The sequence below is a fragment of the Hibiscus syriacus genome, unplaced genomic scaffold (assembly GCF_006381635.1).
Source record: "Hibiscus syriacus cultivar Baekdansim isolate YM2019G1 unplaced genomic scaffold, ASM638163v2 tig00000477_pilon, whole genome shotgun sequence".
NCBI classification, from domain to species: Eukaryota; Viridiplantae; Streptophyta; class Magnoliopsida; order Malvales; family Malvaceae; genus Hibiscus; species Hibiscus syriacus.
This window is the reverse complement of record NW_024061790.1, coordinates 4,245,772-4,269,639: the sequence shown is the minus strand read 5'-3', so window position 1 is coordinate 4,269,639 and position 23,868 is coordinate 4,245,772. Positions and strand designations below refer to the sequence as shown.

The 23,868-nt window shown below is 32.4% G+C and overlaps 1 protein-coding gene across 1 annotated transcript; it reads right to left on the bottom strand.

Moving 5' to 3' along the window:
• Positions 1–1,783: 1,783 nt before the first annotated feature.
• On the bottom strand, positions 1,784–3,455 carry LOC120206978 (bidirectional sugar transporter SWEET1-like). The gene is made up of 6 exons (XM_039206521.1): positions 3,309–3,455; positions 3,169–3,205; positions 2,673–2,768; positions 2,310–2,589; positions 2,098–2,217; positions 1,784–2,003 (listed from the first exon to the last, which is right to left on the bottom strand). The coding sequence occupies exons 1-6, from the start codon at positions 3,340–3,342 to the stop codon at positions 1,809–1,811; spliced, it is 762 nt and encodes a 253-aa protein (XP_039062452.1). The 5' UTR covers positions 3,343–3,455; the 3' UTR covers positions 1,784–1,808.
• Positions 3,456–23,868: the final 20,413 nt, after the last annotated feature.

Here is a 23,868-nt window from a genome sequence, read left to right as displayed (position 1 = left end):
GTTACTGCAGTAATAGCTGTTAACGGCGAGTGATTGATTTGTTATAAATCGATAATGTTAATGAACAAATGTTTACTTTTAAAACTTCAGTGGAAAAATGAAAACTTAAACATTAGTGACTAGGCGATTTAACCTATCTTATACTCTTTTTATCCCAATATATGTCACTTTTGTGTTATTAAATTGTCCCAATTTGGTCTAACAACTATTAAAAGTTACAGTTTCCTTTATACTATTTTTCTTAATTTCTCATCAAAATTTAAATTTAAATTCTCAAAGAGTAAATTATTTTTCTAATGGTCTAAAATGATTATAAGATATTATTTGTTCAAAATTAGACAACGTACACATACCCTACAGATACAACTGCTCAAACTCATGACCTAGAATAACATTATCTTTTCTCATAAATCTTATAATAACTATTTTTCTTAAAACTACATGAAAAGTCAATATATTATGATTTAACCGAGACAGAAGGAGTATATATTTTAAACTATAGTTAATAAAAGAGAGTTTTCTTAAAATATAAATGGTCTTAAGGGAATTTGAACCAAAGACTTAGTTGCATATAATTATAACACTTAACCATTTGAACCAAACTTGTTAATTATTTATGATTGACAAAATTTAGATTTATGTTAATATAGTTATCTTTTAAAATAAATTCAATACCTTTTCTTTATCATTTTTATAATTATATAGAATCAATGAATTAATTTTTAAACTAATTGAAATTTTATACCCATATTTAAAGATACTTCTACATATATAACTAAAGTACATTTTATTAAAATTAGAAATTAAAAATGTAGAAGTAAAATTATTTATAAATATAAAATTTTAAAATTATTAATTAGGTTAAAAAATTTAGTTCAATTATTTTATAAATGTAATAATAAAAAAGGTAAAAAAAAGAACTAAAATAAATTTAAAAATATAAAATCTTGCATCAATCATAATTTAACATAAATATAATTCGTGTAAATCGTAAAATAATTATTTAGTTTGATCAAGTGGTTGAGTGGTGTGATTATATATATCGAGATATTAAGTTTGAATCTATTTAAATATATTTTTATTTTAAATTTTTTCTTACATTAATTTTAATTTAAAATATTTATATATTTAAGGGTAAATTTTGCATTTAGTATCTAAACTATTAGTTTTAATCTATTTTAGTACCAAAACTTTTAATTTTTCAAAATCATAACCCAAAGTTTACTTTTTGTTTCATTTTAATACCTTCCGTTAAAATCTTAACGCATTTAGTACCTAAGCTATCAGTTTTAATCCATTTTAATACCTAAACTTTCAATTTGTTTTCAAAACTTAAGTATGATTCAGGAACTAAACGTGTTTTGGTACCTAGACTTCCACTGTTTTTCAAAACTTAAAAAGGACGAGGTACTAAAATGAAACAAAAATTAAACTTTAGGTATGATTTTGAAAAAATTGAAAGTTTAGGTGCTAAAACGGATCAAAATTGATAGTTTAGATACTAAATGCATAGTTTACATTATATTTAATTTGATATACTGGTTAGGTGTGACTATACCAAGGGTATGAGTCCTCCTCCTATCCTTATATATACTCTCAATCATTCATTTGAGTCAACAGTCTTCCAAATATATGAAAAAATCGTTTTCAAAAATCAACACAGTTGGAGGCACAAAAATAAAAAATTTGTTAACATCAAAGGAGATGAATGTTCATGTTGCAGTCCATTACAAAGGGAATTTGTCAGTTTTGACATTTCCTCTCTCATTGATCCAACTCTTAGCCATTTGTTAACATCAAAGGGATTTTTAAACCTGTTCATCTTGAGGAACTTTGCCATTTGCTTGCTTCTCTTGGTGGGGCTTATCAGCTCCATTTATCTCAATGCTTCCATTCCCAGGCGACTTCTTCATTTCCGGAGACGACGACCCTTTGTTGTTGCGGTAGATGAAGTAGAGAATCAGCTGCATTGTCCCTAGTCCACACCCAAACCCATTAGGGATCTGAAAAACACCAACAATGGCAACCAATTTCACATTTGATGCACAAAAAATAGAGTTTGAGATCAAGAACTGAACATATGTACATATATCTTACAGCAATGAATGCGTCGCCGCCAAGTAGACCGTAGATGAACCAGGAGGTACCACAGAGGAACACAAACAGTGACAGAAAAAATGGCATGAACTCCACACTTTTAGTCTTGATCACCAGCCTCTATATTACATTATAAAAGGAATGAGATTAACAAATTAGAGCATGTACAGAAAAGGGTTTGCAAATTTGAGTGGTTTGATTGTTCTTTTTACCATGATTGAGAGTGGTGAAGCATACATGATGATGGAGAAAATGGTGGCAGCAAGGCCACAGAAGAGCTTCCTGCCGTTTCCATGGAGGACAAAGAGGGAGATAAATGCCACAGCAGAGAAGACAGTGAGGACAAAAGTGAAAAGCCCAAGGATTTTAGCCTTCTGTTTCTTTGGTGCATAGATGATGAAGATTATGACATAAATAGACTCAATTGCTGCACCTGTCCCATTGATTGTTGATACAAGGATGTTGTTTTTAGACACAAATGAAAGGCCATACCTGTAAGGGATTTGGTCCAAAAACAAATTTAGATAACATTAAATCAAAAGACTTTGGTATATAAAAGAAATGGTAAAGCTCACCATGCAGAGAGGAGACAGTTGAGCAAGGTCATCACGTAGGGAACTCCAGAGAACTGCTCTGTGGACTTGCTTTTAATGATCCTCTTAAATGTGATCCTTCAGAAATTAAACATGGTTTAACAAATTAATTAGTGTTAAATCAATCTTTGTTGTTCTTTGGAGGAAATTTTTTCCCAAAACCAAAATGGAATTCTACATTAGAAAAGCAAAATGATTTTCTCCTTCCTTTGGAAAAAAAAAAAACAACTTTAATGGATGATTCAACTCAGTTTCCAAAAACCAAAAACTGGCAAAAAAAAAAAAGTCTTTGCTTGCATGTGTTTATTATATAGAGACAGAGAGAAAGAAAACAAGAAAGAGAAAAACTTGTTCTTCTTCCATTGGTGAAGATGAATCTGTTTAAAGTTGAAACATTTAAAGTTTTCAAGGGAGAAAATGATTGATCTTTGTGTGTTTGTTTCCCGGGAAAAAAGATAAGTTGCTTTGTTGTACATACGTTGGGGACAAGAAGAGGAACAAAGCAGTGGCATTTCCTGCAAAAACACAAAACAGAGAAAAACCATAAATTTAAAAGCTTCAAAGCAATAATAATAATAAAATAAAAAAACATGAAACAAGATTCAACGAAAGACCCACCAAAAACACCAAACAAGAAATGCAAAACCTCCATTGTTGGAACAAAAGTTGAACTCTTGGGAAACCAAAGAAGAAAGGGGAAAGAGAAAGAAGATGGTAAGGATAAGAAGGAAAGTAAAGGAGAAGGGCAAAGGCGGTTATATAGAAAGAGAGAAGAATGGGAGGAAAACTGATGAAAACTAACTGGAAAACTGTAAAAATAATCTGGGAATTTGCTCTTATCCAAATGATTAGAGTAAGGAGAAAGATCGATTTCTGCTTGCTTCTTATACTCATGAGACGATGGTAAAACTGATATCACTCTGGAATCTGCATATGGGGGTTTTTCTTGACAGTGATGCTGGACGGATTCGTATGCGTAAACTTTCAAATTTGTCACGTTACCTTATTTACTTCTTTTGGTTTAATCCATTTTTTCCTATTCAAAATCATATTAAATTGTTAAATAAATACATAAAGAAAGTTTGTGGTTCACACACATGCATTCAATTTTTTATTAGTCTCGGGATTATAAGATAATATATTTTTGAAAGATTTTTAATTATTCGACAATAAATGTTTAAACATACATGCAAATATCATATTCAAATTCAAGACTTTGAAAATAATAATTACTCTTTTAATAGCTAAGATCATTTAATTTAGACATAAACACTAAATTTTATTACATGAATGTCAGAATGTAAGCGTTTAATGTCAAATGGTTAAGAGTTGTCTTGGAATATATATATTACATTGTACTTATCCCATAATAAAAAAATTATTGAATTTGAGTTTTATTTTTTAATTGAAGTGGTTAATTTTATTAGAAGAAAAATATTCAGAATTACAATAAATGTTTACAATCATAACCGTAAAATAAACATATAATTAGGATATTTTTCTATAATCATTAACACAAGAAACTAGTTGCTTGAGATTATACAAGGACCACATAAGAAAAATGTTAAAAATCCAACCAAAATACTCAAACAAAGATAGATATGATTGCATCAGTAAATAAATCACAAAAGGGTATGAAAACTACTGAAAGATCATCGATAAATCGTATATCATAGTCGAATCTTGTGAGAAAACTATCTACGAATACAATGACATATCTTAATCTAATCCGATGATCTAAAGTAGGAAAGATCATCATGATCACAAATAAATGTCATTTCTATTAATGAGTTTGGTTTCTATATGAATTATTTTAAGTTATTTTTATTAAATAATATTTAAAAAGATAAAAAATATCATTATTATAATATTTCTTATTTAAATAAAAAAATATTTTAATAAGTTTTTTTGAACAATTTTATCTAGAAAAGAAGAAAGTAGAATCTTACTCCTATTGAATAATGAAGTCACAACTCAAGAGAGAGGACCGACAAAGAATGATAAAAAAAATTGAATTAATCTTTTGAGTATTAGCACAATAGCACATTAAGGTGTTATTTGATAAATTAAAAAAATGAAGTTTAAAAATTAAATATTAAATTTAATCTATAAAATGTGCTTTATGTATTGCTTGAAATTAATTATTTGATATAATTAAATTATTTGATAAATAGAAATTTTTAAAAATATAATATAAAAATAAAATAAATAAATTTTTACTTAAAATTTTAAATAAATTGTCATCTATTTATCATTTTTACACTTTGCATAAAAGATCGTCATATAAATTTATTTTTGGTTATCAAATGTACATTAAAAATATTAATTTTTGAAATTTTAATCAAATGATCAGTGCCTTACTAACAGTGTCATGATTGAATTAAAGTGAGTATATACTTCCAAATTCAGATTTATGTAATTATACATAATTTCAGAAGTTATAATTTGGGAAAATAGTAAATTAATATTATGCAAAAAGAGAAAAAAATAAAAGACAATTAAATTAGAGGAAAGTTAGGAGACGATGACTAGAATTGAAGTTACGTGAAGAACAACCATAGCCTTTAAGAAATACAAGTCTCTAAGAGAATCAATAAATTCCCTTAATTAAAACTAATTATTTCAATAATTATAAAAATATAATTTTTGTCGACAATTGTTTTCGTCCAAGTTCCGATTTGTTATAAGTATTATAATATTATTATAATATATTATTATTTTGTATTATTATATTAAGTATTACAATTTTACAGGCCCAAATATGAAGCCCAAATTACAACCCGAAGGCCCAAATGAAAATACAACCCGAAGCCCGATTACAACCAGACCTGGTACAGATCCAGACCCAGTTCAGGCCTAGACTTGACCCGAACAACCCAACAGGCCCAGAAACAAACCCAAGTTCAGCTAGGGTTTTCACACAAGTTCCAGCGCCGCACAGATCCCACCCGTCCAATCCAGAAGCAAATACAACGGTCTACAATCGACCAGCAGAAACCCTAGGGTACTCATTGTAACCCTAGGGCTATTCCGGTCGCTGTCATAGTATTATGATGTCTCTGCTGCCGAACGCTCTAACCAGCAGATTCCATGACGCTGCCACATCATCGTAGGATTCGCAAGAACTGGGTGCATTTAATGCACCCGCACAACTCACTACCCCTAGGGTGAGTCACCATCATAGCTCCCGTGACTCACCGGGGTCCATTCTTTTAATCGGTCCAAAGGGAGTATCAAATACCCCTATAAATAGGGCGAACTTGCAAGAGAACAACAAGAACGAAGCAAGCACCCAATACACATCAAACAGACCAGCAAAATAGTAAGAAGAGAGCAAAGGAAGCCTTACCACCATCGAAGTATCTACGCACCTCCACGCGCCATCAGAGAAGACGAAACGTCGAAGGTATAAACCTTAGATATCCTCTGATTGAGGGGTTTTAGGGTAAATAGATATCAATTTAGGCTTTAGGCGAAAGAAAGGAGTATTTTACGATATTTTTATGTTTTTCGGCCACCGTGGGTGGTGGCTGATGGTGGCGGTTGACCGCGGCGATCAGCTGCCGACCGAGGACGAATTCGCTCTGATGAGAGAATTCTAGTGAGAAGCTGAGAAGGATAAATGAGGCTTTAAGTCTCTTTAGGCCTAATGAGGGCTATTTATACCCCTCCCCGAATGACGTCGTTTTGGGGAGAGACATGTACGTAAATTTGGGTAGGGGCAAATTACACCCGAGGTCTTTGTATCTTTGTAACTATTCAATTTAGTCATTAAAAATATTTCTATATTTTAATTTTGTCTTTTAATTTTGATTATTTATGTTTTAATCACTGCCACGTGTATATATATACTTTAGGGTAAAATAACCTATTTAGTCCTTTATGCCTTTAATAATTTACATTTCGACCCGTATTAATAATTTAAGGTAAATTACACTATTAGTACACTATTTTAATAGTATTTAGAATCATATTATTTAATTTTAATATTCTATTTTTTCATTATTAATTATTATCATAAGACTAATTATAATATTAGTGTAATTATGGATGATTTTATAATTTAATCTATATAGTTTTTAATATTAAATATTACAATAGGCTTATTAATATGTATATTAAATATTATTTAGTAATTATTTATTTATAAAATTAAAATAAATTTGTTAATTTATTGCAAAGACAAATCAATTAATAAACACTGATACCAATTTTGGGAGTTATGGGGTGTTAATCCTTCCCTACACGTAACCGATTCCCTAACTTAAACAACAAGATGATGAAATCAGTCTGTGAATAGTTCCAGATAAAGTATCATAATTCCACCACTTATCGCCCAAAGATGAATGTAGCAGTTGAGGCAGCTAATAAGATTATTACCACTAGCTATCGCCCAAAGAGCAACTTCGTTTTTATTAACCTATGGGATGGAAGTAGTCTTACCTATTGAGGTAGAAATTCCTTCATTACGGGTTCTATCAGAAGTAAAATTAGATGAGATAGATTGGGTACAAACCAGATATGACTAGTTGAATTTAATTGAAGAAAAGAGAATGAAAGCTATTTGTCATGGTCAAATGTACCAAAAGCGAATGATACGAGCACATGATTAGAAAATTCACCTCCGAGAATTTTACGAAGGAGATCTTGTACTAAGAAGGATTTTACCTTTTCAAAAGGACTTCCGAGGGAAGTGGATGCCAAATTGGGAAGGACATTATGTTGTAAAAAAGGTTTTTTTCTGCATGAGCTTTAGTCATTGCTGAAATGGATGGACCAGAATTACCTTACCTAGTGATTTCTGATGCGATTAAAAGTTATTTTGCATGAAAGAAAATCAGAATTTAAGATCATGGATAAACTTCAGTATTGGATGTTTTGTGCTATAAGAAGGAACTCCATACTTTCATCATAATTTTGAGATCCTTTTGACAAAAGCTACACTCAAATCACTTTACGGTGTGCCAGTTCAAAAGCATTTGTGCTATTGGTGTTTAAGGATGCCTATTTTGTCCTTTACAAGTAAAAGTTTGCCATGTAAATTCTTTGCATGAATAAAAAGAGACATTTTCTTGCATTTTGCTATAAAAATGGAAAACATGTAATTTAGTTTAAAGTATAAAAAATCATGGTGTATTATTGTAAAAAAAAATCTTTGAAGAATACAGACATTCTGAGGCTAACAATTATTTTAACATATGATGACATGATACATGAAACATTGAAATGCATAGGAGGTTTCAGATACTTGATGAATGATCTGAAATATTTGTCATGAATTGAATGGTTTGCCAATTGTACTGGTGGAATTCAAGAAGGACCAAAACGAGTTCAAATTTGACCAAAAAGGGATCAAGATGGCCAGTTGAGATAAAATGGTTATGTTTGCTGCAGCCATGATGAAACTAAGTTAAGAATGGACAACAAAAAGGGGGTCCTCGTTCGAAGAAAAGAGAATACCCTGAAACTTTGTCATTGCACACATTTTAGGCATAAATAGGATCATGACATTCATAAGTGCATGATAGAAAATACAGTGTCACATTCGTAGGTTTTCAAAAGAAAGCCGAAGGTTCAAGATATTGGAACTCTGAAATATGAGTAATCAACTCAAAATACCTAAAAAGAAGGATATCCAAAGAATACATGACTTAGTATCCACGGAAAAGTAGTGGAACAAGTTCTTTCCCATTTTGCATATTTTATCTCCACGGAAGAGTAGTGGAAGCAAATCAACCTTGAATCTGAAACATATTCTTTTTCAAGTCAATCCAATCTCCACTGAAGAGTAGTGGAAGCAAATCAATCTCGAATCTGTCCTTCACGTAAGAGAAGTGAAATCATTCGAATCAAGCCTTCACAAAAGAGAAGTGAAATCATTCGAATCAAGCCTTCACAAAAGAGTAGTGAAGCAGGAACAGATCAAAAGTTTGATCTCCACGAAAGAGTGGTGGAACGAATTTTTATCAAATACGAAGTCAATTGGACGAAAACTTCTTGTGTTTCTATCTTTGCTTTATTCTTGTTAACACAAAAATAAGCAAAGAGGGGCAGCTGTCGATAGTTGTTTTCGTCTGAGTTCTAATTTGTTATAAGTATTATAATATTATTATAATATATTATTATTTTGTATTATTATATTAATTATTACAATTTTACAGGACCAAATATGAAGCCCAAATTACAACCCGAATGACCAAATATGAAGTCTAAATTACAACCTGAAGGCCCAAATGAAAATATAACCCGAAGCCCGATTACAACTAGACCTGGTATAGATTCAGACCCGGTTCAGGCCTATACTTGAGCCGAACAACCCAACAGGCCCGGAAGCAAACCCAGGTTAAACTAGGGTTTTCACACAGGTTCTAGCACCGCACAAATCCCAGCCGTCCGATCCAGAAGCAAATACAACGGTCTATAATCGACCAGCAGAAACCCTATGGTACTCATTATAACCCTAGGGTTATTCAGGTCTCCTTCATAATATTATGATGTCTCCACCACCAAACGCTCCAACCAGCAGATGCCACGACGCTACCATATCATCATCGGATTCGTAAGATCTGTGTACATTTAATGCACCCAGCCCCTCCATCGCACAGCTCACTACCCCTACGGTGAGTCACCACCGTAGCTCCGGTGAGTCACCGTGGTCAAGTATTTTAACCAATCCAAAGGGAGTATCGAACACCCCTATAAATAGGTTGAACCTGCAATAGAACAACAAGAAAGAAACAAGCACCCAATACATAGCAAACAGACCTGAACAATAGTGAGAAGAGAGAAAAAAAGGCCTTACCATCATCGGAGTATCTACGCGCCTCCACGCGCCACCAGAGAAGACGAAAGCCCAAGGTATAAACCTTAGATCTGCTCCAATTGAGGAATTTCCTCCGGTGAGGGAATTCTAGTGAGAAGCAAGAGCTTCTCTCTCTATGAGAGAAGCAGAGAAGGAGAAATGAGGCTCTAACCTCTTTAGGCCTAATGAGGCCTATTTATACACCTCTCGAACGACGTCGTTTTGGGGAGGGACCTATGCTTAAATTCGTGTAGGGGCAAATTACACCCGAGGTCTTTGTATCTTTGTAACTATTCAATTTAGTCATTATAAAAGCATGTTTCTATATTTTAATTTTGTCTTTTAATTTTGATTATTTATGTTTTAATCATTGCCACGTGTATATATATACTTTAGGGTAAAATAACTTATTTAGTCCTTTATGTCTTTAATAATTTATATTTCGATCTGTATTAGTAATTTAGAGTAAATTACACTATTAGTACACTATTTTAATAGTATTTCGAATCATATTAATTAATTTTAATATTTTATGTTGTCATTATTAATTATTATCATAAGACTAATTATAATATTAGTGTAATTATGTATATTAGGATGATTTTATAATAATTTATTTCGATCTGTATTAGTAATTTAGAGTAAATTACACTATTAGTACATATTTAATAGTATTTCGAATCATATTTAATTTTAATATTTTATGTTGTCATTATTAATTATTATCATAAGACTAATTATAATATTAGTGTAATTATGTATATTAGGATGATTTTATAATTTAATCTATGTAGATTTAATATTAAATATTACAATAGGCTTATTAATATGCATATTAAATTTTATTTAGTAATTATTTATTTATAAAATTAAAACAATTTTGTTAATTTATTACAAAGACAAATCAATTAATAAACACTGGTACCAATTTTGGGAGTTGTGGGGGTATTAATCATTCCCTACATGTAAGAACTCATTTTTCTGGAAAGTAGACCCGAGTTGTATTATTTTAATAGTATTTTTAGGAATTTTATTAAAATAATATGATATTTTGGTGACCAATCTCACCAAATTAAAAGAATGGTGGTGACTCTCCAACTTGGTTTTTCATCTGATTCAATGAGGATAAACACTTACTTTTTCGAGACTAGTTACACCCTTTGAGGTGTACTATTTGCACTCTCCGTTGTCGGGTAGAGAAATGTCTCGACAGTTTGGCGACTCTGTTGGGGATTTTAAAAGAGAGTTCATCCACCAATTTATTAATTATTTGTCTTTGCAGTAAATAATAAATTTGTTTTAAGATTGTTTTAATTATTTTATTAATCATACTAGCTTTTGTTTTTTATGTGTACATATTTAATTTTGAATCATTAGAATAGGATAATAGGTTGTTCATTACTTTATTCCTTTTTATGTTTTTCCTCACCCACTGTGCAATGCATTCATAACATAAGCTAAAACCTCGCTCTTATCCTGTTTAAGTGAATGAGAAACTACTCCCTCCTGTGATTTTCACCTCCGTATGGGATAGGGGACCATTCTTTGAGCTCACACCTTATGTTCCTCATGTGGTTTTCACCTCCGTATGGACATAAGGAAGTGTGTTCCTTCGAATTGAACTTAATATGAAAGTTTGTAATGGACCAGGATTGAGGGCTTCGTAGTCCAAGGGGACACCAACAAAGGACAATTCGTTGACCTTTTTACCCTAGAGCCAAAACTCAGCATATAGTAAAACTTAGAACTGGAGTCTAGGTGGAACCTCACCCGACTAAGTGTTTTAAGGTGAACACACAAGGAAAATCTGTCTAGATTTCTTAATTGTTACTTTGTTTAAATAAATACTTACGAACTAGAAATCATGCAGTTATGCTTGTTATTTTAAATAAAGAATGGAACTAGATAGCATGAAATTAGGTTTTTAATTACTCTTAATTAATTTTTATGCTTCATTTTCATTTCTAAATTTTTCATTTTCATATCATGGTGTTGATTCGTGACTGATTTGTAAATTCTTGAAAAAGAAATTATTTGTTGATATGGTCTGCCAGAGAGAATCATTATTGACAATGCTTTGAACTTAAATAATAAGATGATGAAATCAGTATGTGAATAGTTCCAGATAAAGTATCATAATTCCACCACTTATCGCCCAAAGATGAATGTAGCAGTTGAGGCAGCTAATAAGAATATTAAGAGGCTTATAGAGAAGATGATTGAAACTTATAAAGATTGGCACAAGAAGCTACCATTTGCTCTGCTAGCCTATCGAAATTCATTACAAACATCGACTGGGGCAACTCCATTTTCATTAACCTACGGGATGGAAGCAGTCTTACCTATTGAGGTAGAAATTCCTTCATTAAGAGTTCTATCAGAAGTAAAATTAGATGAGGTAGATTGGGTACAAACCAGATATGGCCAGTTGAATTTAATTGAAGAAAACAGAATGAAAGCTATTTGTCATAGTCAAATGTACAAAAAGCGAATGATACAGGCACATGATAAGAAAGTTCACCTTCGAGAATTTTACGAAGGAGATCTTGTACTCAGAAGGATTTTACCTTTTCAAAAGGACTTCCGATGAAAGTAGATGCCAAATTGGGAAGGACCTTATATTGTAAAAAAGGTTTTTTCTAGAGGTGCTTTAGTCCTTACTGAAATCGATGGACCAGAATTACCTTACCCAGTGAATTCTGATGCGATTAAAAGGTATTTTTCATGAAAAAAAGAAGGATTTAAGATCATGGATAAATTTCAGTATTGGATGTTTTGTGGTATAAGAAGAAACTCCATACCTTCATCATAATTTCGATATCCTTTTGATAGAAGCTACACTAAAATCACCTTACAGTGTGCCAGTTCAAAAGCATTTGTGTTATTGGTGTTTGAGGATGCCTATTTTGTCTTTTACAAGTAAATGTTTTCCATGTAAATTCTTTGCATAACTAAAAAGAGACATTTTCTTTCATCTTGCTTTAAAAATGGAAAACATGTAATATAGTTTGAAGTACATAAAATCATGGTGTATTATTGTAAAAAAACTTTGAAGAATACAGGCATTCTGAGGCTAACAATGATTTTAACATATGATGACATGATACATGAAACATTGAAATGCATAGGAGGTTTTAGATACTTGATGAATGATCTGAAATATTTTTCATGAATTGAAGGATTTGTCATTTGTACCGGTGGAATTCAAGAAGGACTAAAACAGGTTCAGATTCGACCAAAAAGGGATCAAGATGGTCAGTTGAGATAAAATGATTAAGTTTACTGCCCATGATGAGACTAAGTGAAGAATAGATAACAAAAAGGGGGTCCTCGTTCGAAGAAAAGATAATACCCCAAAACTTTTTCATTGCACACATTTTAGGCATAAATAGGATCATGACATTCATAAGTACATGATAGAAAATATAGTGTCACATTTGCAGGTTTTCAAAAGAAAGCCTAAGTTTCAAGATATTGGAACTCTGAAATATGAGTAATCAACTCAAAATCCCTAAAAAGAGGGCTATCCAAAGATTATATGAACTTAGTATCCACGGAAGAGTAGTGGAACAAGTTCTTTCCCATATTGCAGATTTGATCTCCACGGAAGAGTAGTGGAAGCAAATCAACCTTGAATTTGAGACAGATTCTTTTTCAAGTCAATCCAATCTCCACGGAAGAGTAGTGGAAGCAAATCAATATCGAATCTGACCTTCACGGAAGAGTGGTGAAGTCATTCGAATCAAGCCTTCACAAAAGAGTAGTGAAGCGATATAAATCAAGCCTTCACAAAAGAGTAGTGAAGCGATATAAATCAAGCCTTCACAAAAGAGTAGTGAAACGATGCACATCCATCCTTCACAAAAGAGTAGTGAAGCAGGAACATATCAAAAGTTCGATCTCTACGAAAGAGTAGTGGAATGAATTTTTATCAAATATGATGTCAATTGGACGAAAACTTATTGTCTTTCTATATTTGCTTTATTCTTGTTAACACAAAAATAATTAAAGAGGGGCAGCTATCGACAGTCTTTTTCGTCCGAGTTCCGATTTGTTATAAGTATTATAATATTATTATAATATATTATTGATCGATTGTAAATGTATATGCTACGACTTGCAAATCTGTCCAAGTATACACAATCGATACAAGTAATATAGTAGTGAGTGAGTATCGTCTCCACAGGGATTGGACTAGAAATATATTTTCACCACAACTAGAACTAATATCACAAACTAAGTCCTACGAAGAATTATCCTAAGAACTAATATTAATAAACAAAGAAAATGATTCAATGATTCTAGAAAAGTTTGGTTGAGGCAAAATTAATATGCAGACTAATAAAACAATTGATGATTTAAATATAATGCAAACTACCTCTCATATTCAGACGTGTCACAGAGCACTTATGCTAAACCATAGTCTTGACAACAAATATTTTCAGTTTGGAATGACTTATTATGATTCACTAAAACTGCCCGACAAGATTACTAGGTATTCTTAGACGGTTGCTATGGCAATACCTTTCGGCATTAACTATAGACATAGTCTCTCGTACTCTAGCATCTATCCCTTTTAGTCGTTTAAAACTTACTCCTTATCTATAAGGTAGACAAGTTAGAACTTCACAATCTCGGATTCATTCCATTGCTCACGTTGATCTATCTTAATTCTCTTGAATTTAAGAATCACTTATCTAGACAAAAGGCTATCTCTTGATGCTCTTACAATGCCAATACATGTTTTACCAAAAACCAAGGCTATCTCTCGATGCTCTTACAGTGCTAAGGTAAAATATTTAAACTATGAACAAAACAGTCATAAGCGAAACATACTCATCATTCATAACATAAAATATTGTTCAAGCAAAACAAAGTTTAACACCAAGTAAAACATTCATGGTGCTATTAAAGATCATCCAAGATTAAACGTTTAATTACAACCCAAAATAGATAAAGAGTTAAAAACAAAGGAAGAACGACTCCCAAAACCGGGGCTCTATCGCGACAATCCTGATCAGCACCGCGCCTGCCTTGGTGATCACCCTCTCTCGAGGCCTGATCACCGCTAAGGAAATCTCTCAGGGCTTTGTCTACTTTTGGAGTTTCCTTAACTAGCCGTTATTAATTGCCCGGATTTAAAAAAGAAAGGCGGCTGGCGGCTGACAGAATAATTAAGGCTTGCTTGTTCTTGAAGTAGGTCATCCAGCTGGCGTGTGACATAGGCGGTTTAGCCACACCTGCTTCAGACTTCCTCAAATAAATCTTACCTTGGTGAGATAAATCTGTTCCTCACGTTCTCTTCTGTTCCGTTGGCCTCTGCACTTTTTTATCGTCACGACTGAAATGTTCTTCTCTTTAGCAGCATCAGTCAAACCAAATAAATTTTTCCTAAGTAAAACTTATCTACCACAATCTAATATAATCTATATGCAACTGAATGCAACTAAAAATACAATGCATACTTTGTCTAGACGAGCAATAACTTAAGTGAAAAGACTAGGAATTAAGTCTTTTTACGGAGTTATCAATTATTATTTTGTATTATTATATTAATTATTACAATTTTACAGGCCCAAATATGAAGCCAAAATTAAAACCGAAGGCCGAAATGAAAATACAACCCGAAGCTCGATTACAACCAGACCCGGTATAGATCCAGACCTAGTTCAGGCCTAGACATGACCCGAACAACCTAACAGGCCTAGAAGCAAACTCAAGTTCAGCTGTGTTTTCACACAGGTTCCAGCGCCGCACAAATCCCAACCGTTCGATGCAGAAGAAAATCCAACGGTCCACAATCGACCAGCAGAAACCCTAGGGTACTCATTGTAACCCTAGGGCTATTCAATTCGCCGTCATAGTATTATGATGTCTCCACCGCCGAACACTCCAATCAACAGATGCCACAACGCTGCCATATCATCGTCAGATTCGCAAGATCAGGGTGCATTTAATGCACCCAGCCCCTCCACCGCACAGCTCACTACCCCTAGGGTGAGTCACCACCGTAGCTCCGGTGACTCACTGGGGTCCATTCTTTTAACCGGTCCAAAGGGAGTATTGAATACCCCTATAAATAGGGTAAACCAGTAAGAGAACAACAAGAACGAAGCAAGCACCCAATATACAACAAACAAACCAGAAAATTAGTGAGAATAGAGCAAAGGAAGCCTTACCATCATCGGAGTATCGACGCGCCTCTACGCGCCACCGGAGAAGACGAATCGCCAAAGATATAAACCTTATATGTACTCTAATTGAGGGTTTTAGGGTAAATAGTTATCGGTTTAGGCTTTAGGGGAAAGAAATGAGTATTTTGCGGTACTTTTATGTTTTTCGGCCACCGTGGGTGGTGGCCGACGGCGGCGATCAGCTGCCGACCGGGGACGAATTCCCTCTGATGAGGGAATTCTAGTGATAAGAAGAGAAGGAGAAATGAGGCTTTAGGCCTCTTTAGGACTAATGAGGCTTGTTTATATCCTCCTCGAACGACGTCGTTTTGGGGAGGGACCTGTGCGTAAATTTAGATAGGGACAAATTACACCCAAGATCTTTGTATCATTGTAACTATTCAATTTAGTCATTAAAAAACATATTTCTATATTTTAATTTTGTCTTTTAATTTTGATTATTTATGTTTTAATCACTGCCACATGTATATATATACTTTACGGTAAAATAACCTATTTAGTCCTTTATGTCTTTAATAATTTATATTTCGACCCGTATTAATAATTTAGGGTAAATTACACTATTAGTACACTATTTTAATAGTATTTCGAATCATATTAATTAATTTTAATATTCTATGTTTTCATTATTAATTATTATCATAAGACTAATTATAATATTAGTGTAATTATGTATATTAGGATGATTTTATAATTTAATTTATATAGTTTTAATATTAAATATTACAATAGGCTTATTAATATGTATATTAAATATCATTTAGTAATTATTTATTTATAAAATTAAAACAAATTTGTTAATTTATTGCAAAGAGAAATCAATTAATAAACACCGGTACCAATTTTGGGCGTTGTAGAGGTGTTAATCCTTCCCTACACGTAACCGACTCTCGAACTCATATTTCTGGTAAGCAGACCCGAGTTGTATTATTTTAATATTAATCTGAGGAATTTTATTAAAATAATATGATATTTTGGTGACAAATCTCACCAAATTAAAATATTGGTGGCAACTCTACAACTTGGTGTTTCATCTGATTCAAGGAGGATAAACACTTACTCTTTCGAGACTAGTTACACCCTTTGAGGTGTGCTATTTGCACTCTCCGTCGCCGGGCAGAGAAACGTCTCGACAGTTTTAATTAGAAATAATTGTTTATAATAATAATAATAATAATAATAAAATAATAATAATAATAATAATAATAATAATAATAATAATAATATCTTGTACAATAAACTCTTATAATATTTAATTTAAATTAATCACCAACGATTATATAATTATACTATATTTAAAATTATCAAATAATAATAATATAATTGATATAGGAAACAAATGGTAAGTGTTAATCTTTCAATTATAATAATAGCGATGATAAATGTGTGTGTATATATATCTCAAAATCAATTGTTATAGATATTTAGGGAGTTATAAGAAAATACATTTAGGGGGCGTTTGGTTCAGGTAATCTTGGATTACCGGGGGAATGAAATGTCATTCCCCCGTTTGGATTGCAAACATTCCCAACCCTTGGTAATCCTTTATTCCCAACCCTTGGTAATCCTTTATTCCCAACAGTGGTATTTTGGAGGCTTATTATCGGGAATGTGATTCCCCCTTAGGTATTGTTAAATTTCTGACATTTTGGACGAAAATGTCCTTAATTTTTTTTTCAAAAATATCCTTCTTCTGTCGTCTAATAAAAAATATTCTACAAAGGTTAAATTACAAATTTATCCTTAAACTATTTTAGATTTACAAAAAAAGTTCATAATTAGAATTTTATATGAAGGTTAGGAGTTAAAATAAAATTTTACCCTTTCATTAAATCTATATATCTTTTCAATTTTGTAAAAAAAATTATATAAATTTTATGAATTTAAATTTTTTAAAGAAAATATATAAATTAATTATAGTAAAATTATGGTAGAATTCAACTTGTTAAAAAAATAAATATATAATAAGGACAATTTGGTAAAATATACATTCCAATAATCTTTTATTCCTTTAACCAAACACTGTAATCTTAAATTCCTGCTAAACGAACCAAACACAAAAATGCAACATTCCCAGTAATCTTATTCCAGCCGGTAATCCTATTCCCGCCGGTAATGTTACATTCTGTGAACCAAACGCACCCTTAAGGGAAAACAACTTCAGATATAGTTGAATTTTTGTCTGTTGACTAGTTTATACCACTAAACTTTCATTTTTATCAATTTTAACATTAAATTTTAGTTTTATATTCAATTATGTCACTCCGTCATTAAGTCGCCAACGGGATGATGACATGACTAACAATTACTGACACGACATGCCACACCAAAACGACGTCGTTTTGGTGCAACTATTCTAGTAACTAAAATGACGTTATTTTAGACATTAAACTTTAGGGTTGTATCAATTTTGTCATTGAATTTAGAAATATTTTACTTTTTTGGAATTGTACATTCCTCCCGTTGTCAGCAACCAATCATTGCCCGTCATCAATGATCTTTCCCAGCAAAATCAGTATCAAAATATTCACATTTCAATCACCGTACTTCCCATAAGATTACTTTTCCACGAAACCAACTCAAAATCAACGAAACTAAAAAAATCTACCATATTTTTAGATGTTTGGAGACTTTTTTAGATTTATGAAATTTGGGATGTTTGTTCAAAAATCTTAACGGAAAAAACATTATGTAAGAACACGAACAATATACCTCAAAACTAGCCTTATCAGATGGTCATTGAAAGAGATCAAGTATTAATACGTCAAACGTTTAAATAAATTTTCATCAATTTTGAATGAGTTTCGTGGAAAATCAATCTTATGAGAAGAAATATGAGTGAAATAAAAACATTTTGGGACCTGTCTTCTAGCAAAATATGACATGTGATAGGCAATGCTTGACTATTGACTACGATCGAAAAGTGCCGTGTTAAAAAAGAAATTTTTTTAAAAGATTAGTGGTAAAATTGATACAATCCTAAAGTCCAGTGTTTAAAACGATGTTGTTTTAGGCATCAGAACAACGTCACCTAAACAAAATCGTTTTGGTGTGCCATGCCATGTCAGTAACCATTAGTCATGTCATCGTCTCGTTAGTAACTTAACAACAGAGTGTAATAATTTAATTAAAACTAAAATTCAATGTTATAATTGACTAAATTGAAAGCTAAGTTGTATAAACTGGTCAACGAACAAAATTTAGTGTAAATGAAGTAGTCTTGCCTTAAATGTATTTACTTGTAACTCCGTAAATAACATTTGATCTTTATCACTAAGAGTTGGTTACGAGGAGTGAGAGGAAAATAACCGTAATTGATGTGCAGTAAAAACCCCAACCAATCCCCGAGGCCATGCCGAGGATGGGCTGCAAGAAATAGTGTGCATGTTTGGTTATGCATCTGGCTGACAACATCTGCTACTTAGGACCCACACTTTTCAGTGAGTTATCTATCTTCTTTGTCTCTTTCTTTTGCTAGAGTTTTTATGGCCGGTTCAATGGATCATATATACTTTCATCAAAATGTAATTTATATAAAATTAAGTCCAAGATCCATCATGTCAAATTATTAAAAATAACATACTATACATGAAAACGTACTTGAATTTACTGATAGATTGAAATCTTTGAATATTTTTTGTATTGATCTATAAAGAAGATATGTTTTCACTTATGGTAAAACTCTGATTGGGAATGGGAGATATACAAGTTAACATGTTTCTTGGAGACCATTCATTCTTTATATAGATTGAATATTAGATTAGTCCTTTAAGTATTTATAATTCTACCTCTCATTAAATTATAAATATAACTTATGGTATCTATCATTTGTTTTTCATGACAAATTAATATATGTGGGGCATAACATAATTGGTCACTTAATTTTGTAACTGACTTTATAATAGCATTATTTATTATACATATCTGCCCACAATTACGAATTTTAATCCAACAATCTCTCAAATGGACAACGTATGTTTCATGATAAATGTGTAACCTTTTGAGCTCAAAATTTGCTATCATATTATATTCTATAACAATCTCGTCCATCAACTATATTTATATAGAATCAAAGCAATCTTTATCGTATCAATCATGACTAGACCATCAATAGTCATATATACAAATATAATCAAATGACATATATCAATCATTGAGTGTAGCATGTAAACTACATGCAATGTGAACCAAACATGCATATTTTTAATTGGTCCTCATTAAATCTTAGTGAGATCAAACTTTACTGAAACCAGGGTGTGGATAAACCAAAATAAATTTTATTTATGCATAAAATAATATTAAAATATCCTTAAACTAAAATAACTGAAATTTTATATATAATAAATGAACATTTCAAAATTACAAACTTTCACTAAAAGAGAATATTCTTGAATGATGTTACGGCCAAATGAATAGTGTGTTCATGAAAAACCTAGGATGGTAGTTTCTTAGTAAGAGCACAATCATAAGTTTATACCAATATGTTCTATGGACTCCTAAAAACTCTGAAATTTCTTTAACAACCAAAAATTTAATGTCTATGTGCTTAGAATTTAAGGTGTTCTTGTTGTTATGGAATAATAGACTGTAAATTTATTGTCATAAAATAACTTAAGTTATCTTTCTATTTAATCTATAATTAACAGTTCATACGGAAAAATATTACATACATATTTCAATAAAAGTTGGAGTTTGTATACCTAATGATCTCTTACTTATCATGCCTCTAAAATTTGAGCATGTAATATGTTATCCATAAAGGAATCATATGAATGATTTAGATGCTATCTAACGAACCATGCCTAAATTTTTTAAATATTTGTTTAATATCCTAAAATTATACGCTATTTGATTGAATAATCATTCCTAAATGAGGATTGAATTCAAATAAAATTGAGCATAATGATAAGATTTACCAGAAAAAGGCATATTTTTTTACAAAAATATATCAATAATCTATATATACTTGATTTGACTTATATCCAACTCAAATCGAATTGATCTTAAGATCAAAGATTTACCTAAATAAAAAATGATCGATTCAATTTGAACCAACTTGAAAACCAATTGATCTGATATGGACCCGAACCGAAAATCAATCAATCTGATATTGACTACACTTGATACTTGACACGACTTACCATAGACCTAAACTAAATCCAAACCCGATCTGAATCAATTCTAAACCCAAAATGAACTGATCCAAAATAATTCAACCCGAACCAGATCTAAATAACTCATTTGCCACCTCTAATCTAGCTTTCATGTTGTTTGTTTTACATATTATTGACCAATCATCAAACTTCGATACTCTGTACATCACAGTTGGGAAAAGAAATTAGCTGATGAATATATACAAAATAAAATTTCAAAGAAATTTAGGGTTCAGAAGGCTGCAATAGCCTCCAATGAACGACTCTTCCCAACGTGCTTTTAATGCTTGTGGAGGAGACTCGTCCTCAATTTCAGAATGAATATTTAACTATTTAAATAATAATCGCACGTGACTCATAATAAAGCAGTCGATGTTTCGTGATTTTGATCCTTTTAACTATCAATGTTTCGTACTCAAAGATCTCGACTTGTTCGTACTCGTGCATGCATGGATGGATCTAAACGAGGGCAGGTTGTAGAAGTTTCAAATTTTTATATATTTACGTGACTCATAAAAAGCATCGATGTTTCGTGATTTTGATCCTTTTAACTATCAATGTTTCGTACTCAAAGATCTCGACTTGTTCGTACTCGTGCATGCATGGATGGATCTAAACGAGGGCAGGTTGTAGAAGTTTCAAATTTTTATATATTTTAGAATTTTTTTTATTTTTTATCAAAAATTTATTTTTATCATCTGAAATTTTGTAAGTTCTCCTCTACTTAAAATTTATAAATTAGTTCCTCTTGATATGAAATCTTGCGTTCGTTTCTGCGTGCATGTATTATATTAATGGACACATTCTTTATTCTTCTTCGATGTTTTCATTTGGTTATATGATACTTCCCTATGAACCAGGGCAAGTCCTTGAATTAAGTTTAAATGGTGTGGGAGATGTTGAAAACAGGTGGCCGGATCGACCTGAATCGACAGAAAACAAATAACAATTGAGTTAAAACTGACGCTACTTTTAGTTGAGATTTACGACGAACGACGCTGATTTACGATGAGAGTTTGAGGGGTTTTGTTCATCGGTTAACAGTGAACACGATGGTGGTTTCAGATCATTGATCGGTGGCCGGACAGTGGTAAAATCAGAGCTTAAAGTAGTTGATCGGGGGAGAGGAAATGGGAAACTTTCTGGAAAAATAGACGGGGGAGGGGTTTATAATTCAACACATAAGAAAATTGGGTAAATTCAGGACTGGGGTATCAGAGCTTAGGTTGAGTTAAAATTTTCAAGATAGACCAGCTGGTCGAATGTCAAAAGATGTCTGATCAGTACTTGCCCATAGACTACAATTATACTTCTCTCAGCCGGAACTCCAAGGTTGAGTCCCTATTTGTAACGAGAAAACCAAAGTTTTCTATCCTTTAGGACTCTACCATTGCATAAAAGAATACCAGTAACGTCTATCTAAATTCTGTAACGTACCTTACGAGCCATGTGAGAGTTACTCATCTGAGAAATTCCGATCCAACTCCATAAATGAAATTGGGATATGTTATCTCTCTATGAGCCTAATTTCGTAACCAAAGCTGAATTCTTTCCACAATGATAAATTTGTTCTGATTATTTTATTGGAATGAGAGAAGTTCTGTTGAGAATGTATACACAGTTGGTTAAGGGTTAGTAGAGGACATGTACTTCTGTAAAATCTACATGAAGATATGAAAGAACTGATAGAAGTTTCATTTATGCATTTATGTGACTTGAATGAATTTCGAGGATAAAATTCTTTTAAGGAGGCGAGAATTGTAACACCCAATTTATGGGCTAAATTTTAGAAATTATAAAGTATTGAATTAAAGTGGTATTTTGGAAGAAATTGAGGATTAAATTATAAAATCGCAAAGTTGGCAAACCATTTTAGGAAGTATAAGAAATTCAGGGACCCAGTCATGAATTTACCTAGTTTTCTTATATGTTGAATTATAAACTCTCTCTTCAACGTGTAATCTGTTTTTTCCCAAATTATTTTTCGAATTTTCTCTCCCCTCCAACCCTCCTTTGACCTTTGATTTCTCCACCATCCGGCCATCGTTCGTCGATCCAAAACCACCATCATGTTCATTGTCGAGCGATGAACAAAAGCCCTCAAACCTCTCGTAGTGAATCGGCGTCGTTCGTCGTAAATCTCAATCGGAAGTATCATCAGTTTTAACTCGATCGTTGTTGGTTTTTCGTCGATTCAGGTCAATCCGACCACCCATTTTTTACACCTCCCACACCATTGTGTTCCTTGCATCATTCCGAGTCTGCCGGTTTTTTCTTGTCTCCGTCATCGTCGGAGCGTGAAGGGGTGAGAAAGTTAAAGTTTCTGATGTTTCGGAATCGAGCTCTCCGCTGTTCAAAATTGTGAACCGATCTTGGTAAGTGTCTCACAATGCCTTAAAATATTTTTAGAAATTTGTATGGAATTTTTTGGACCCTATAGGACTCCACACGTGCCACCCTTGCGAGTGGGCTTCGTCTGGCAGCATGGGGGAGCCGATTGAGCCGAGCCGAGCCGTCGAGACCAGCCATCGAGCTGAGCCATTGAGCTGAGCCGACTGAGTCAACCCGCACTGAATTAACTAGACCGGGTCAATTTATTGGTCAACTCGTTGACTTTGACCAAGTCATACCATTGACTGTTGACTGTTGACTTTGACCGAGTTAAACCGTTGACCGTTAACTTTGACCGAGTCAAACCGTTGACCGTTAACTTTGACCAAAAAGTTAAATTTTTTGAAAAGTCACATTATATGCTTTACAACGTCATGAGTCCGATTCTGAAGTCCATTTCTCCAAATTCAAACCTGGTAAGCTATTTTTCACTGATTTATCACCCTATTCGATCCATTTTTCATAATTAAGCTTCGTTTTTGATGAAATTTCTTTTGATATGTATCTAAAAAATTATTATACATTGATTTCAAGATCGAGGGCGTTCGAATGGAGTTTAAATGGTCGATCGGGATGGCACAAAAATTGAGGTAATACTCTACTACCTTTTGTATGCTTTTCGGAACTTATGGATAGAT

Coding starts and splice junctions, on each gene's coding strand:
- LOC120206978 (XM_039206521.1), bottom strand. CDS start 3,342: ATGGAGGTTTTGCATTTCTTGTTTGGTGTTTTTG. Junction 3,206..3,308: donor TTTCTTGTTTGGTGTTTTTG/GTGGGTCTTTCG, acceptor GTGTTTTTGCAG/GAAATGCCACTGCTTTGTTC. Junction 2,769..3,168: donor TTCCTCTTCTTGTCCCCAAC/GTATGTACAACA, acceptor TAATTTCTGAAG/GATCACATTTAAGAGGATCA.